The sequence below is a fragment of the Lissotriton helveticus genome, chromosome 1_1 (assembly GCF_964261635.1).
Source record: "Lissotriton helveticus chromosome 1_1, aLisHel1.1, whole genome shotgun sequence".
Lineage (NCBI taxonomy): Eukaryota > Metazoa > Chordata > Amphibia > Caudata > Salamandridae > Lissotriton > Lissotriton helveticus.
This window is the reverse complement of record NC_136057.1, coordinates 1,112,345,280-1,112,361,487: the sequence shown is the minus strand read 5'-3', so window position 1 is coordinate 1,112,361,487 and position 16,208 is coordinate 1,112,345,280. Positions and strand designations below refer to the sequence as shown.

The following is a 16,208-nucleotide window of genomic DNA, read 5'->3' as shown; positions in this document are numbered from 1 at the left end:
CTCAGTGCCCAGACTACTGCGAGGCTTCTCTTTCTATTCCACTCCTCGTCTGTTCCCTGGGAAGTAACCACCTCCTAATGAAGGCTACAGATTGATCTAGGCACTCTTCCTTCAGATGTACGAGTACGGCCCCTATGCCATGCTCTGAGGCGTCTGTCTGCACAATTAATTCTCTGTAGAAGTCAAGGGCCTTGAGCATGGGTGCTGTGCTCATGGCCTTCTTCAGGGTGTGAAAAGCTTTCTGGGACACCTCCGTCCAGATCACCTGTCTGAACTGCTTCTTAGAAGTCAGCTCTATCCAGGGAGCAATGGTTCTCACCTTTGTCTGGATCTTGGGGGTTCCCAAGCCAGAACTGCTTTGATCTTGTCTTGGAGGGGCTGCACCTTGCCTCCTTCTACTTTGTGTCCCATGTAGACCACTGAACCCTGCCCTAATTGGCATTTATTGGCCTTGACAGTCAGGCCTGTCCTCTAAAGCTTGACAGTCAGGCCTGTCCTCTAAAGAACCTGTAGCACTTCCCTGAGGTGGCTCAGGTGGTCCTCCCAGCTGGAACTGAAGACTACAATGTTGTCTAGATATGCGGCACTGAAGTTCTCCAACCCAGCCAGAACCTTGTTGAGCAATCTCAGGAAGGTGGCAGGAGCATATTACAACCTGAAGAGCCCCCAGAGGTTAAAACAAACATGTTAGGAACTTGGCATCTCCCAACTGATATATGAGCTCATCTGCCCTGAAAATGGGGTGTGCCTCAGTCTTGGTGAGACCATTTAGCCCTCAATAATCCATGCAGAACCTACGTTCTGGATGGTCCCTGGAGGGGCAGCTTTGGAGGCCAACACCACAAGGCTGGACAAAGGACTGTTGAGGGCCCAATGACCCCCCAGCTCCAGCATTTTTCAGACTTCCTCTTTTTTGTCAGCTCTCATCTTATCAGATAGCTTGTCGATTTTACTCTCCACAGGTGAACTGTCCCCAACATCAATATCATGGCTGCACCATGTAGGGAATCCTGTGTAAGGGAGAAAAGAGAGGCAAACTGCCCCGGAAAGTGGAGTGGTCCCTCCGTTGCTCTAGGGCCAGGGCAGGTGAGAGGCTCACACCCTTCACTGACCCATCTTGCTCCTTGGAAGAAAGGAGGCCATGAGAGGTATTGTGCGTGACCAGGAGCATGGTTAATTCGGACCTCTCGAAATGTGGATTGAGGCAAATGACATGCAGAACCTTTAAAGAGTTACTGAGAGTCTTGAGGTCCACAAGATAGGTGACCCCACTCTTGTGTTCTTTTACCTTGTAGGGGTCAGACCAGCGGTCTTGCAGGGCCCTGGGCTCCACATGCTCCTTCACCAACACTTTTTGACTAGGCTAAAACTCAACCAAAGTGGCATTCTGGTCTTCACTATCGTTTCATGAGCCCCGGCTAACTTCTAGATTTTCTTTGACCTTCTTCCAGAAGCGCTTCATCTGGTTATGGAGCGCCAGCATGTAGCTGATAACATCCTGTGGGACTTTCTTGGAAGCTTGCTCCCACCACTCCTTTACCAGGTTGAGAGGCCCTCTCACAGGGTGACACACGGAGGTTCAAAGGGGCTGAATCAAACCGCCTTCTGCGCTACCTCTCTGTAGGCAAACAACGGGCATGGCAGGAAGACGTCCCACTTCTGCCTAAAGGTCTCAGATAGGCCATGACCATTTTAGAGTCTTGTGGAACCTTTCAACAAGCCCATTAGTTTGGGGATGGTAGGGTGTGGCAACCTTACATGTTATCCCACACTCCCTGCACATGGACTTCATGTACTCAGACAAGAAGTTGGTTCCATGGTCAGTTGAGACCTCTTTGGATAACACCACATGAGCAAAGATCCCCATCAGTGCCCTGCCCACTGCGGGTGCAGTTACTAACCTCAAGGTTATAGCCTTTGGGTACCAGGAGGCATGGTCCACCAAGACCGGGATGAACCTCTTGCCAAGGGATACCTTGGGGTCCAGAGGCTCAACAATGTTTATACCCACCCGTTTAAGGAGAGTGCCAACAATAGGGAATGGCTGCAAGGGAGCCTTGTGATTCCCTTCTGGCTTGCCACTGGCCTATCAGGTTGGGTAAGACCTGTAGAACGCAATTGAGGCCATCCTCATCTGGGGCCTTATAAAAGTGGATGACAAGCCTTTCAAAGGTCTTGTCCTGCCCTAGATAATTTGCCTGGGGAACATCATGAGGTAGCTCCAGTAGGAAGGCCCTGTAGCATGGGAGAACAACAACACAAGGCTCAGGAATCTAGACTCGCTGTACAAGAGACCATTCTTACAGTAGATCTGGGGCCGTATTACAAATACTGCACACTTTCTGTGTTTGCACTATGGCACTAGGGTGACCAACCGTAAATTTCACGGACTGCCCATTATTTGGGTCTCTTGTCCGTTGTCTGTGAGGAATTCTTTCACAGACGCCTTTTGTCTGTAATTTCAGACATTGGAGTGAGCTGCCCCCTGCACGCAGCCTGAGAGTTCTGTAGCTCACTGCAGGGGCAGCTCACACTCTTGCTGTGATCAGTGACCTGTAGCAGCCCCTCCCCAACCTGGCACAGGCTGCTATCAGTCCATTATCATTCTGTAGGTCGGCCTAATTATCACATACAGAATGATAATGGGCCTCTGAAAGGGACAACATTTGCTGGGCCTCCTCCTGCCAGAGCCCAGTGCATAGCAAATTGCTGTTGTTTGTGGGCTCCTGCCACCTCACCAGGGGCCAAGCTCTGGGGAGGTGGAAGTTTCATTTTGGCGCATGTGAATTGTGTAATTAGCTGTAAATACTTTTTTATTTATTTATGAAGATGGATCTGTTAGGTAGAAGTGTGGCATTTGCTGTGGTCTGTTACAGTAGCGGTCAGTGGTGGGAGTGCTGCCAGTGGGTGACGTGGGGCAGGGGAGGGGCAGGGTGGCGGGTAGTAAACTACGAATACGGCCAAATGCAGGTAAATAAACATATAAATAAATAAAATGAATTTTGTTGCGCGCACTGCATCGCCAGATTTGATTCACTGAGTGCAACGTATTCCGTAGTTTACTACCCCCCACCCTGCCCCTCCCTGCCCCACGTCACCGCCCGGCAGCACTCCCACCACGAAAGCTAGTGGTCTGTTAATATAAGAATGCCTTAAGAATTGTCATTGTTTGTTTGATGATAATGCTTGGTTAAAATTTTTTGTTTTAATGTAGTGTTTTCTGGTAATCGACATGACCTGTGTGTACCCAAATATAGAGAGCTTGCGATCATGTCACTCATTTTGTTGAGTTGGAGGGGGCCAGGATCTATAACTGGGAGCATCCTGGGCCTATAAACTCCTACACTTCACAGAAGAACTGAAGCTCATGCCTTTTATGGAAACCCCATCCTTAAGGCCCTAGCTCCTTCTATGTGAGGCCTATATAAAAGAGACAACTCAGCTGCCAATGCTTTTGTTTTTCTTGTACACCACCAGTTGTTTCCTACTGTCCTATAGAGCATGCTGTTACTTACCAGCTAGGGTGGCACACCTAAATGCATGACATACGAACACACACACACGCACACACACACTACCTTAAAGACCAATAGAGTGGAACTTGGTAAATACAAGTGGTTTGCACGATTGAAACATTTCTGTCCATCTCTTGCTTGCTATCCACAATTCCTACAGTCAATTCAGTTCATATTTTGCTCTGTACAACTCTCACAAACAAATATTTACCTGAACAAAATTAGCCTCAGGTGCAAAAGTAATGCATGGCAAACATTCCTAAAACCAGTTCGAGTTGGAGGAAGTTTGGGTGCTGAGTTGGCAGAAGAGACTGACTGAGCAAGGGAACCTCAGGAGATGAATGTTTTCCATGTGGCATGCTTCCTGAAAATGTCTGGCATGGGTGAAAACAAGAAAGATGTGTGCAGCAGGAAGGTACATTGATGTTGGCATTCATACTCTTGAGTTCCTGTTACACAGCTGGGATTGGCTATAACTGCATGGAAAGTCATTCACAGACTACCAAAAGGGCTGCTGTGGCATACTTATAATTGATTATGCTCTATATAAATTCTAAACACTGATAAAATGAACAAACACCAGTCTGCTACAGTCAACTGGCCCACCACGGCTAAGGAAAATTAAACTACATGTCCCAGCATGCTTCTTTGCTGGCAGAAAAATAGGACTGGCTGAAAGTCATTGTCACAATCTGAAGTAAATGGAGTGGAGAGCTACACCTGCCTCTCTACAGAAAAAGACTGATTAGGCCGCTTGTGCAGACTGCTTTAGCTGTCTGTTACCAAAAGACTTGTGTTTAATGGCAAAACTTAGAGTGGGCTTCAGGTCAGCCCATTGCTTATTATTGGTGGGCTTACTTATCAAGCGTATTTCCTTGCTTCTTATTCAATTGCTTTCATTCCTTTTATTGTGCGTGTCCTTCCCGTAGAGCATACGTTTTTACAGTGTTTCTGATTGGATCAGTTATATTCTTACAATCAGGGAACTACTTTTTAGGTCTCGCCTGTCGATGCGCATGCGCATCGAGCTTGCGAGCCTATTGCGGCTTAAACAACTTTTAACTAAGAAGCAAGGAATCGTGGCGATTCCTTGCAGTGCCCGTGACTTTTAAGCTCAATGCGTATGTGCATTGAGCTTAAAAGCGCGTGCACAGCCGCAATCGCCATCTGTTCCTCTCTCCCGCATTCCTCCGACACCTTTTGAAGTGAAGCTTAGCTTCACTTCAAAGGCCCGGCTTCTTAACACCCACATGCCGCTCTCCCCGCTCCGCCCCCTCCCCTGCCCGCCTTGTTTGTTTATGCCGCCACAATCTTTGGTATTTTGCATTACCCTTTTTACACGAAATGCCTGATATTGCTTTCGGGTTAAAATCTCCGCCCCCTCCCCTGCCCGCCTTGTTTGTTTACGCCGCCGCAATCTTTGGTATTTTGCATTACCCTTTTTACACGAAATGCCTGATATTGCTTTCGGGTTAAAATCTTATCTCACGAGCACGGCAATCACGCAATGAATAGTACGTGAATGCTTGTTAGCAACGTTTGTGCTCCCCAACCCCCTCGCTTTTAGAGCGAAATCCTTCTTTGCAAAGATATATAACACGCTTGAAAAATAGTATTACCCTTTTTACACGAAATGCCTGATATTGCTTTCGGGTTTTTAAAGTTGCTGCCCGCAACTCAGTCATGCCGTCCCCTAATCTCGGGGAGTTCTATACATGAAGATATGTCTCTCCCGAGGACACTCTTATGTCCCGGAGATTGGATTAAACCACTCCCGGATCAGCCTGCAAATAACCTATTGAATAACCTCCGGGCAATAACCTTGCGTTGTCTGATTCCTATGTCCCTTTCATCTCTCGCTTCCTGCGACACTCAGACAGACCCTGTGTGCTGTTACTTATTTCCCCACTCTTTGTCCGTCTTCCCCTCATCGGAGCTCGTGCACTGAAGAGCCCCTCGCAGCGCGTGCTCACTCACGCCATGTTTGCTGCCGCCTCGCTCCTCCTTGCACCCAGCCGCGCTCGGGCGGAGTTCATTAGTCAGGTAGATTTATTATGCAGTAAGCGGATACCGCAGCGATTACTATCACAGGAAACGGCGCCCCTGCCCCCAGGCCGCCATCTAACATTAACCTGATTGCGGGCATTCCTCTCTGCCTGATCCAAGCCCTTTTCCTATTAACCATCTGTCGCCTCTGTGACTATAGCGTTGCAAGTGTTGAACTCCTCTGGCCTCGTCAGAGAATCACCATGGTCAGGCTGAAATAGGGTCTCTCCATGCTCGTAAATGGTTTTACACGTGGGGAGTCGTGAAGCCAAGGCAATTTTCTTCATATCTCCATTTTTTTGTCATTTTGGGTCGGGCCTGAGCCACCAACTTCACCTAGCAAGCTGTCCCCACGTATCCCTTATGAGAACGCGGCTTGGTCTATTCACCTAGTTGCCCGGCTGGTGGATATTATAGGCATACCTTCCTATCCTGCTGAAAGAAAAGTGGCGCTGGTCCCACTAGGATTTGCCGGTTAATGCAGTAAGCAATGGTTTAATTTAGGTTTCAGCACTCCATGGCAGGGCATTACTTTCTTCACTCCTCCCACTGTTATTTTTTATTTATTTATTTTTGTGAATACCCGACAGCTGCGCATTCCCGACAGGGCCTTCCTACTGGTCTTTTGCTCCAAAACATTAATCAACCCCCAACACGCCTTGCTTTATTTATGTTTCATTCACATTTTTTACATTATTTTAGCGTTGCCAATAGGTCTCGCAGTAGGAAAGTTGTAGCTATTACAATTGCAAATAACAATGCCTTTTATTTTTGTTTTCATTTTAAAAACATAAAGGGCTTTGTCATTTACAAAACCAATAGCTATAACTTTCCTACTGCGAGACCTATTGGCAACGCCAGTGCTTGTTTTCTTTCTCTTTTGACAATCTATTGGAGTGCATTTGTTATTTCTTCTCTCCTCCTTATGTGCTTGTTTTACATTTTCCCTCCCTTTCTGCTGTGTCTTACTTCTTTTGCACTCCATTGAGTGCTACTCGCCGAAAAAGCACTTCAAAACCCAATCAGGGGTAGCAAGCACTATATAAATGCAAACCTTTTTCCCTCTTCTATCCCTCCACTATCCTTGTCAATCCAAATAACTGATTAACATACCCATCACTCTAATCACTTTCATATTTCACTATACTAAATCACTATACATTTTTTTATGTGATCCGGAGTAGCGTGCTACTGGCCAAAAAAGCATTTTGATGCCCCATCAGGGGTAGTAAGAACTATATAAATGCAATTACCGTACAATACAATACAATGTTAACCAGGTGCATCCACTGTTAACCTCTTACACTGTCATACAAGCAGCTGCAATGGTACAAGCATCAATTGTCCTTTATTATTCATTTCTTTTGCTCCAATACTGCAAAGTTTCTGCATTTGTGCTGTTATTTTCATGTTTACCCATTCCCCCCCTTTTCCCCCCAGCCCTTTTAGCTTTTACACATCACATCCCCTTGGGTTGATTGATCGTTTCAGGTGTTTTTTTCAATGGGGGAGAGGGGGCATGTAAGCTCTGAGAAACCTTCAGCTTTGATCTTTTTCTTCGTTTTTTTTTGATTATGCAAACGCAGGTGTTTAAGTAGTTTCACTCCCACAGACAACATATGCAGTGCAAGGTTGTTTCAACCTAATCTAAACTTATTTTGGCTTATACTTGTGTTGGTTGTCTATTTACTTATGTAATATTGCTCGACCTCCTCTGATGTGTCTGTAAACCATTCCTCTTTGGGAAGCCGTGTGGTCAACAGCCCCCAGCGCCAGGACACCTCTCCAGAGGTAGCTTTTTGATTTACAAATGCTAGTATTTCATATTATTTTGACCTGAATATTTGTCCTGCATTCTGACCTTCTGTCCTGAATTTTTGTCCCGAGTTTTGACCCTTTGTCCTGAATTTTTACACTCGCTGTCCTGAATTTTCACCCATGCCAGTTGGGCATCCTGCATGGCCCATGTTAGAAACTGGGTTTCTGGTTGGCAGGGGCATATAGCCTGTCCAAGCAGGAACCACAATCCCAGTCAGGGTAAGTCACAAATAAATCCTAAATGAATGTTTGCTCACCCGCTGGTAGCTTCGCACAGAGGAGTCAGGCTTATCTAAGAGGGCAATGTGTAAAGTATTTGCGCAACACACACACACTGCCACCCATACACCCCACCCTCCAAAATACTCCGCGCAGGTTTAGAAAAAATATTTTTATGAGAAAATCAAGACCAAAATGACAAAGATCGAATAAGTAGAACCAGGGTTATGAATCTTTAAATAATAAATGAAATGGTAGTGCTTAGAAGCCAATCGCTTAGGGGTTAAATGAGGTCGTGCTGCACCGGGGTAAATCCAAGTTATGTTATGTTATGTTATGTTATTTATACTTTTATATAGCGCAACGGATACTCAAAAAGAGTGTCCCGGCGCTTTGGGTAAGGGGAACTAATTCGGCGTAACATAACACAATTAAAAAGAAAGCACAACACACACAAAACCAGAGAGGGACTGCTAGGGAGGCCTACTGGGTAAACAACCAAGTTTTAAGACCTCTCCTAAAATCCAAAAGAGTAGTAGCTCCCCGAAGTAAAAGTGGGAGCGAGTTCCACATCTGTTCAGGCCCACTCTGATGGAGGGCAGGCTGGCTACAGGACTCATGCAGGTCCAGCTGAAAAAGTACCTTGGATGGTACGAACGACGACATCAAAAACTTGATGTGAGGAGTCAAAGAGGCACTACATTGTTGACCATCCCGTGGATGGAAGTGAAGTAACTGTGTCGATCCGCAGAGTTGATGCAGACTTCATCAATGCAAGTGATGCGTTGTCATTGAGCCACGCTGTCCGTCATCATCAAGCTGCGCAGTCCATCCAGGCAAAGTCATCACTGCATTCATTTTGATGGTTCTGGACAGCAGAAATCAGAGTTGAAAGGCCTAGGACTGGATTGGCACCACTTGGCAGGGCTGGACTCACAGTTGGCAGAGTCCACGTGCTCTTTCAAAGTAAAAGGAAGCCTTTGATAGCCATGAGACTTCATGCCAGGGGACAAGCCAGCAAGCCATTGGAGTCACTCTGGGTTCAAGTGAGATGGATCCAGTCCTTGACCTCAGAAGGGCAGAGATCAGCAGGGTAGCTCAGCAAAGCAGTTCTTTCAGAGCAGTCGGTCAAGCTCAGTGGCAATCCTTGCAGCACAAAAGTCTTTATTCCTGGCAGAGTTCTTCACAGGTCCGGTAGTGTGCTGCCTTGGTCGGTCAGAGTCCCAGTATGTATACCCAAATGTGCCTTTGAAGTGGGGATGACTTCAAAGCAAGCCCTTAAAGTGCACAGGTCTCTGTCTGCCCGGCTATCTGTTGGGGGTAATCAGCCCTTTGCGTGGGACACAGGACTATGCACTACCTGAAGCCTACCTTAGTGGTGACATGTATAATAAAGGGGAGTTTAAGACTTGGCAAGTAGTTTTAAATGCCAAGTCAAAGTGGCAGTAAACTACACACGAAGGTCCTGCAGTGACAGTACTGAGACAGGTTTGAAAGGCAATGCCTGTGGGTGGCACAATCAGTGATGTAAGCCCACTAGTAGCATTTAATTTACGGGTCCTGGGTATATGGTATACTTTACAAGGGACTTACAAGTAAATTAAAGATGCCAAACAGGTGTAAACAAATTTTACCATGTTTAGAGAAGAGAGCACACACACTTTAGCACTCGTCAGCAGTGGTAAAGTGCTCAGAGTCCTAAGGCCAACAAGAACTAGGTCAGAAAAATAGGAGGAGGAAGGCAAAATGTTTGTGGTGACCCTTAAGAGAGGGCCTTTTTCCCACACATATGCAGTTAGACTATGGACTATGATAAACCACCTATTACACTAGCACAATACTAATATACTATAATCAAAAGTGAGAACCAAAAACAATATCCAATACCAGAGTATACAGTAGTATCCAATGTCTAGCGTTTGAGCTCAGATATGGTGGCTTATCACCAAACTTGGGCGCTAGGTCACTCAACCATGAGTCTCTTTCTCTGGAAACATATTGGTCAGCTGTCTATTCGTTATACATAAACCACTGCTGCATTTATTTTGCTTCTCTTCATTCAATAGTAGTGTAGCTGGGACAAGATACTGTTGGCTCCACTGGAAATTACCTACAACACCGAGGCAAGTTCCAAGTTGCAGTGTTAAAGATGGTCATGCCGTAACTTTTAGAAAGAATCAGTGGATATCGTGGGCGCCTGGGTACCTAGCGCAAAGAGAATCTTATGGAGACACCATTCTCTTACAATGGGCAGATAGGTAAAAAGCAGGAGCCACAACATCCCAAGATGTCTCTCTGACATTTTAGATTTTATTTTGTTTACTTAAGCATATTTTTTTTGTTTCCATATTTTCCCCTCCATAATCCTTTTTTAATACGTCAGAGTATCAATCACAGCACCCCAACATTATATGTATTAGATTCAATTATATGCAAAGTTCAATTGTTTTATATAGCACCTTATATCGGGGTGTAGCAAATATCTTTTTTGTTAAGCTCTTTGCTGAATTTATTACTGTCTAAACCTTGTATTAATTGTTTTAATTATCCTAAAACACAGGCCTCAATATGGTTGTTGCAAAACAGCAAGGTTGTTCGTCAGCTTATTGGGGAGGAGTCCTTTATTTAATATGCACTTTTTAACTCCTTTGGGTGTTGACTTGAAAGGCATGGTTTATGTTGCTGTGGTAGGAATGAGTTGAGAGTAGCTACTAGCGGATGCCAGGTAACAAAATGGTTAGGCTCACTCCGTGATGGTGAGCCTGTCAAGAGCAATTCATGCAGAACGGATTTATTTTTTATTACATTTGGTTTTGTTTTGCTCAGGGCCTTTGCAACATTACTTCAGAATGCTATAATTCTTTAAATCGTTTCAAAATATTGAGGACAGCGACATCAGAGAATAGCTGATGGTTGGAAAAACAGAAAGAGAGAACGCCAACCTTTTTTTACTCCCTGGAAGTCCTGTTCTTGCTTGCCTTGTTCTAAGCTGTAGTGGATAATGGCGGTCAACGGATTAATAGCTATCTTCTCTGCCTGGGACTACGTGGTTTTGGCTGCAGTGCTGGTCATCTCTGCCGCTATTGGCCTATATCATGGATTTGCTCACGGTGGGCAGAGGACGACGTCACAGTTCCTGATTGGAGAGAGGGCCATGACTGCCATTCCGGTGTCAATGTCTCTCACCTCCAGTTTCATGTCCGCGGTGACCATCCTGGGTTCGCCCGCTGACGTGTACCGCTATGGAGCAATATATGCCCTTTTTGCTATTTCCTACACTATTGTGAGCATCATTACTGCCGAGATCTTCCTCCCCGTTTTTTACCGATTGGGAATTACTAGTACCTATGAGGTAAGAGATTGTTTGAAACTCTGTTGAATTGCAGTTCTTTTATTCTTGATTGGCATAGTATGTTTATCACAAAATCTACATAACACCAGTTTTTTTTATTATTTAACCAGAAATGACTAAAAACTATTGTCTTACTTATTGCTTATTCATAGAGGCTGCTTTCCAGTGCAGCCGTTGACAAAATGTTGACTATTTTTTTCGATTTGCTGTGTAATTGTTGTATTGAGCAAATAAGGGAATATTAGAAATCATTGCTCATGTCAATATTGTAAAAGTGACCAATATGGTTCTATGAAACGCAAAACGTATTGGTTTTTGCCAATATGGGTACTGGCTAATTGTAGTTAGGATTGTTTTACCATAGAAAATGCATTTTTGTGTTGCTAATAATTTTGGCACCGTTTGACGAATTTCCACTAAATTTCATAAAAGTGCTACTTTTTGACTAGGTTGTGCTTGGAAAGTGCCAGCGTGATACGTCAAGCGAGGGTCCCAAAACATGTTTTCCCTATTCATTTTCCATAGGAACTTTAGACACAGCTACAGTTCAAACAACTGAATGGATTTATACCAAATTTAACAGAAAGGTAGATCTTGGTCCAGAAAGAGTGCTTTTGTGATTTGGCATGAATATGTTAAGTAAGCTTTGACCAATTAATGCTCAAGTACTTCGTACATATCACGCCATGAAGGATACGTGTATCTGACATATCTTCAGCTGAAATCTGATCGGTTGCCACCACATCAGCAAAGATGTGGCAGCAGCTATCTTAGGACTCAGGGCTCAAACCAGAATCCTAAACAAAAGATTAAATAAAGACATAAAGGGGCAGGGTAGGGATAGCCTGACCCCATAAGCAGCAAGAGGAGCACTGACTGAGGCCAAAAATATATAGTTTTAAAACTTTTGGAGTGAATCCACAGCAGACCCACAAATCAGTTGCAAAAAAACAAAACAGCGCAGGCTCCCACGCTACTCTTTAAAAAAATGCAGGGTGGGCCAAGGCCCAGTGGTGCAGCACAAATTATATCTTATGGGAGAGGGGCATGTGCCCCCCCTCCTGGAGCCTCTGTGATGCCCCAGAGACCCCATCCCTGGGGCCGTATTCCATATTAAAAGGGGAAGGGGCTACTTGGACTTCCTTTACAAACCTTTAAAGGCCATGGGTACCCCATCCCCATGGCCAAATAGAACTTAAATGGGAGGAGGACCACGTGCCCCCCTCCCTGAACCTCTTAAGGGCCCGGGGACTCCATTCCCCCAGCCAGCTCATAGACTGTACCGCATAGAGTCCACCCTGAGACACAGTAGCTTCCCTGCCCGCATAAGTGCAGGCAGAGAAACATATGTATGCTCCCATGTAGAAGGAGCATTTTAAAATCTCTGCCAGGTGGGAGCAAACGTGTCTTCCCTGTTAGTAGGAGTGTGGGCAGGGAAGGCATATGGGCTCTCTCTCGGCACAAACTTTAAAAATGCTTCCACTAGGTGGGAGCAGATTTTTGTTTCTCTGCCTATTCTTCTGCGGGCTGGGAAACACATATTGCTCCCGCCATATGTGAGCAAACAAAGACAGCTTCTCCCGCAAGGTGGGAGCAATGCTCGCTTCCGTCCCATGCGGGGAGCCGGCTGGAGCCTCTGGTGCCATGAGGCTCCCTCCACAGGCCCCAACTTGCCCTGGGTCAAAACATTGAGAGTCCTGGGGATGGGGTACCTGGGGCTTTTAAGACTCAGGGATGTGGGCAAAGTGGCCTACCTCCCGTTTTTATTGGCATTTGGCCCCAGGATGTGGGGTCCCTGTACCTATTAAGGCTTTAGGAAGGGGTTGCATTGCCTTTGCTTTTTCATGGAATTCGGCCCAGGAGTCCCCGGGGCCTATTAAGGCTGTAGGGGGGGTGGTCTCTTGCCCTCTCCCCTATATTTATGTAATGGGCCAAGGGGATGGAGTCCCAAGTACCACTATTGGCTCAGAGAGAGGGGCCATGCACCCCCTCCCCAAAAAGGCCCTGGGTGTTGGGTTCCCTGGGGCCACTTGTGGCTTGGGGAGTGGTGCCACGCACCCCACTTCCTTTATAAATATCTTTTGGCCAGAGTTATGGGACACGGGCCCCAAGTGGCTCGGGGAGGAGGGCGAGTGTTCCCTCCCCCTTTTTAAAAAAAAATCCTTCAGGGATGGCGATGCATGTAATGGGGTTGGCCGCCATCGGAGTGGTTGGACGCAAGGCCTGGCTTGCACCCAACCATTAGTGGGGGGGGGGTGGCTTTACATATGATACAAAAAAAAACTGTAGACATTCACTGAAAAAACAAAGCTTAAAGTTACGTTAAAGTTAAGTATGAATTTCACATCTTCTATGACATAATTGAATATATTACAGCAACTTTTGCAAAGAAATTATTCATGAGAAAACTGTGCATGGTGGGGTTCCACGGGAGCGAGCGCTCTGATTGGCTAACTGTTGGATGAACAGAAATTAAATCGCCGACCATCACTGTATATATGGCAAAATTGCTGGTGTGAAAATGATCAGAAAAAGCTATACAAAGGGGAAGGATAAAGGCATCCTGCCTCCCTACTAATTGAGAGGAGGTCTCTAAGGCATAAGTACTGTGATGAAGCAAACAGTAAATTCTGTTTAAAAAAATTTAGTGATCCAATGGGACTCTAGCGGGATTATGAAACATAAAAAGAGGTGGATGGTTTCTCCCCACACCCTACTATGCACACCCATCACCCTGGGGAGGAGTCTCAGTGGAGATGCCAGTCCCTTCCCACACACTGCTGTACACGCCCGTCACCTTGAGGAGGAGTCTCAGCAGAGAGGCGAGTCTCTCCCTCTACCGTACTATGTACACCCCTCACCCTTGGGGGTAGTCTCAGTAAATAGGCCAGTCCCTCTCTATACATACGATGCACACCTGTCATTCTGGAGAGAAGTCTCAAAGGAGAAGCCATTCCCTTCCTACACCCTACTATGCACATCTGTTGCCCAAGACAGAAGTCTCTGCGGCAAGGCTAGTCCCTCCTCACAACCTATTACGCACACCCGTCACCCTGGGGAACGGCTTCCCAATGAAAGGCAGCACTATGCACTGCCTTGTGTTACTTTGCATTTACTAAACCATGCATAGCCGCACATAGTGCCTGTGCATGGCTTAGTAAATGCCAAAAAGGATGTTGCACCAGGTTGAGTTACAATAGATACTAAAAACCTTACTTTTTTAACTACCTTTTGCAGTTCTTGTTGCCAAATACTCAGTAGTGTTGTTGTTTTTCTTCTTTAGTCTATCCCTTGCGCCGGGAAACCCACTGCGGGTAGCTGTTGCGCCTTACAAGTTTTAAATAAATAAATAAATAAATAAAATATACAACCCTGATGCAAAACGTTAGTTAATCTGCCCCCTCGAGTCATCAAGATATGACTACTGGCTCTATGTTACTGATGAATGGATGCTGAGTAACTACCAAAAAACTGAGATCGTAACTTCCATAGAAAAACTGCCATCCTACAGCCATATAACCCACATAACTCGACAACTCATCATCAACATCAAAAGAAGCAAGACATTTCAGAGTGCTCATGGATTACAATGTTTCCCTGATTCCTCAAGTGTACCAAGTCACAAGAAGTTCCTCGAAAATCCCCCGCACACTCTTTAACACACTTGGGCTATCCTAAAAACCTGCAGGCTGCTGTCAGACTTGGTATGCCTGGATAAGACTATGCAAATAGTCTTTTCCCTTAACCCTCACCTCCAACTCCAAAAATTACAAAGAATACAAACAGTAGCACAGATACGTTTACTTTACTTTTGCCCAGGGGGATATACCATAATTATTGCTGCATGTGCTTCTCTGGCTCCCTACAGCCAGATGCCTTTCCTTTAAAGTACTCTTCATTCTCCACATGGATACCAAGGCAACGGACCATTAATCTACCAAGCTAAGTAACAAAGATATACACAGAACTGAACACTCCATTCCAGACTAGTACCTTGCTGATCATGCCTTCTACAAAAATAATTCTCTGGAGGAAGTTTCTTTATACAAGTTGCGGGATCATGGAAATCCATCTCAGAATGACCAGAAACCTTCAGCATCAGGAGTAACAACTTGGGTTTTCCCAAGATAATGATGCACAATCGCATACACTCATCAATAAATTCGATCAGTCACGGAAAATATGGACATTAGATGGTTCAGGACTATTTCCATCTAAGAAACAAACCTATACATGATCCAGGAGGGTAGGTATGACCACATCTGGATCTAGCTCTCACTCTGCATTATTCCTCTCCAAGCATTAATGATCAACTAGCACCATAATAAATGCATTCCATTACTAATCCTGCACAACACCTAAACACTTCTCACATAATCCTCATTAATCAATCCCACCTTCTTTTTTTTTTTTTTTGAAAACCTTTATTGTGCACGAAAAAGAACAAATACGGGCCCACAACCGTCAGGCCGGCCACGACACTTTGAAGCACAATTGCAAGCAATACATTTCCTCAGCGGCAGCGGATGACATAGCAACAATTAATAAACGTTACACTGAATAGAATCATGTCACCGAGGAAAAGGAGCATTAAAGGTTAATTTTAAGTTCGTTCCCAATCTAAACATAAATCAGTAAAGAATAAGAGATAAGGGGAACTGAGTCCACACATTAGAATCACAACATAGGCAGGTGGCATCATCATTGAGAACAACAACGGAAAATAAGACCACAGACAGTATGGCGGTGCAAAGTAAAACAACAAGATAATTAGCCAGCATTTACGCCCCACCTACAGCGCCACCCCCTCCCCATCAACCCCTACCGCGGACCCAGAACAGAAACAGACCAAGAAAGCGCAGAAACATAGAAAAATAAGGCCCATAGAAACTAAATGAAAAATAAAACCCTCCCCCCACCCTACACCAATGCGGAGGCTACGGCCTACCCCCCCCCGGCAAAGTGTCTGTCGCCCATTAAAGAACCCGAAATATAGACCAAGAAAAAAGGAAGAAAAAGAAAAATGAAGAAAAAGGAAAGAAAACCCCTCACACTTGAAATATAGGGAGTGAGAAAAGAATAAACCAATCCACAACTCCCAGAAAAAGAGAAGGTGGGGAGGAGCCCACCCAATACCAGATCTCCCGGACTCCCAGCCATACAAACCCGTCACGCCGTGCAGAGCAGTAGATGCGGAAGAGATAGGTCCAAAAGAATGGCAGAATCAGTCACACTCAGATCCCCGGCCAGCACAAAGT

General features: G+C 45.4%; 1 protein-coding gene across 1 annotated transcript in view; it reads left to right on the top strand.

Annotated features, from left to right (window-relative positions):
* The first annotated feature begins 10,495 nt into the window (after window positions 1–10,495).
* The window catches only part of LOC144821569 (sodium-coupled monocarboxylate transporter 1-like), a 307,024-nt gene continuing 301,311 nt past the window's right edge, over window positions 10,496–16,208 (top strand). The window contains exon 1 of the mRNA XM_078678765.1: window positions 10,496–10,950. Coding sequence (XP_078534891.1) covers window positions 10,600–10,950 — 351 coding nt within the window. The 5' untranslated portion in view covers window positions 10,496–10,599. The remainder of the gene's footprint in view (window positions 10,951–16,208) is intronic.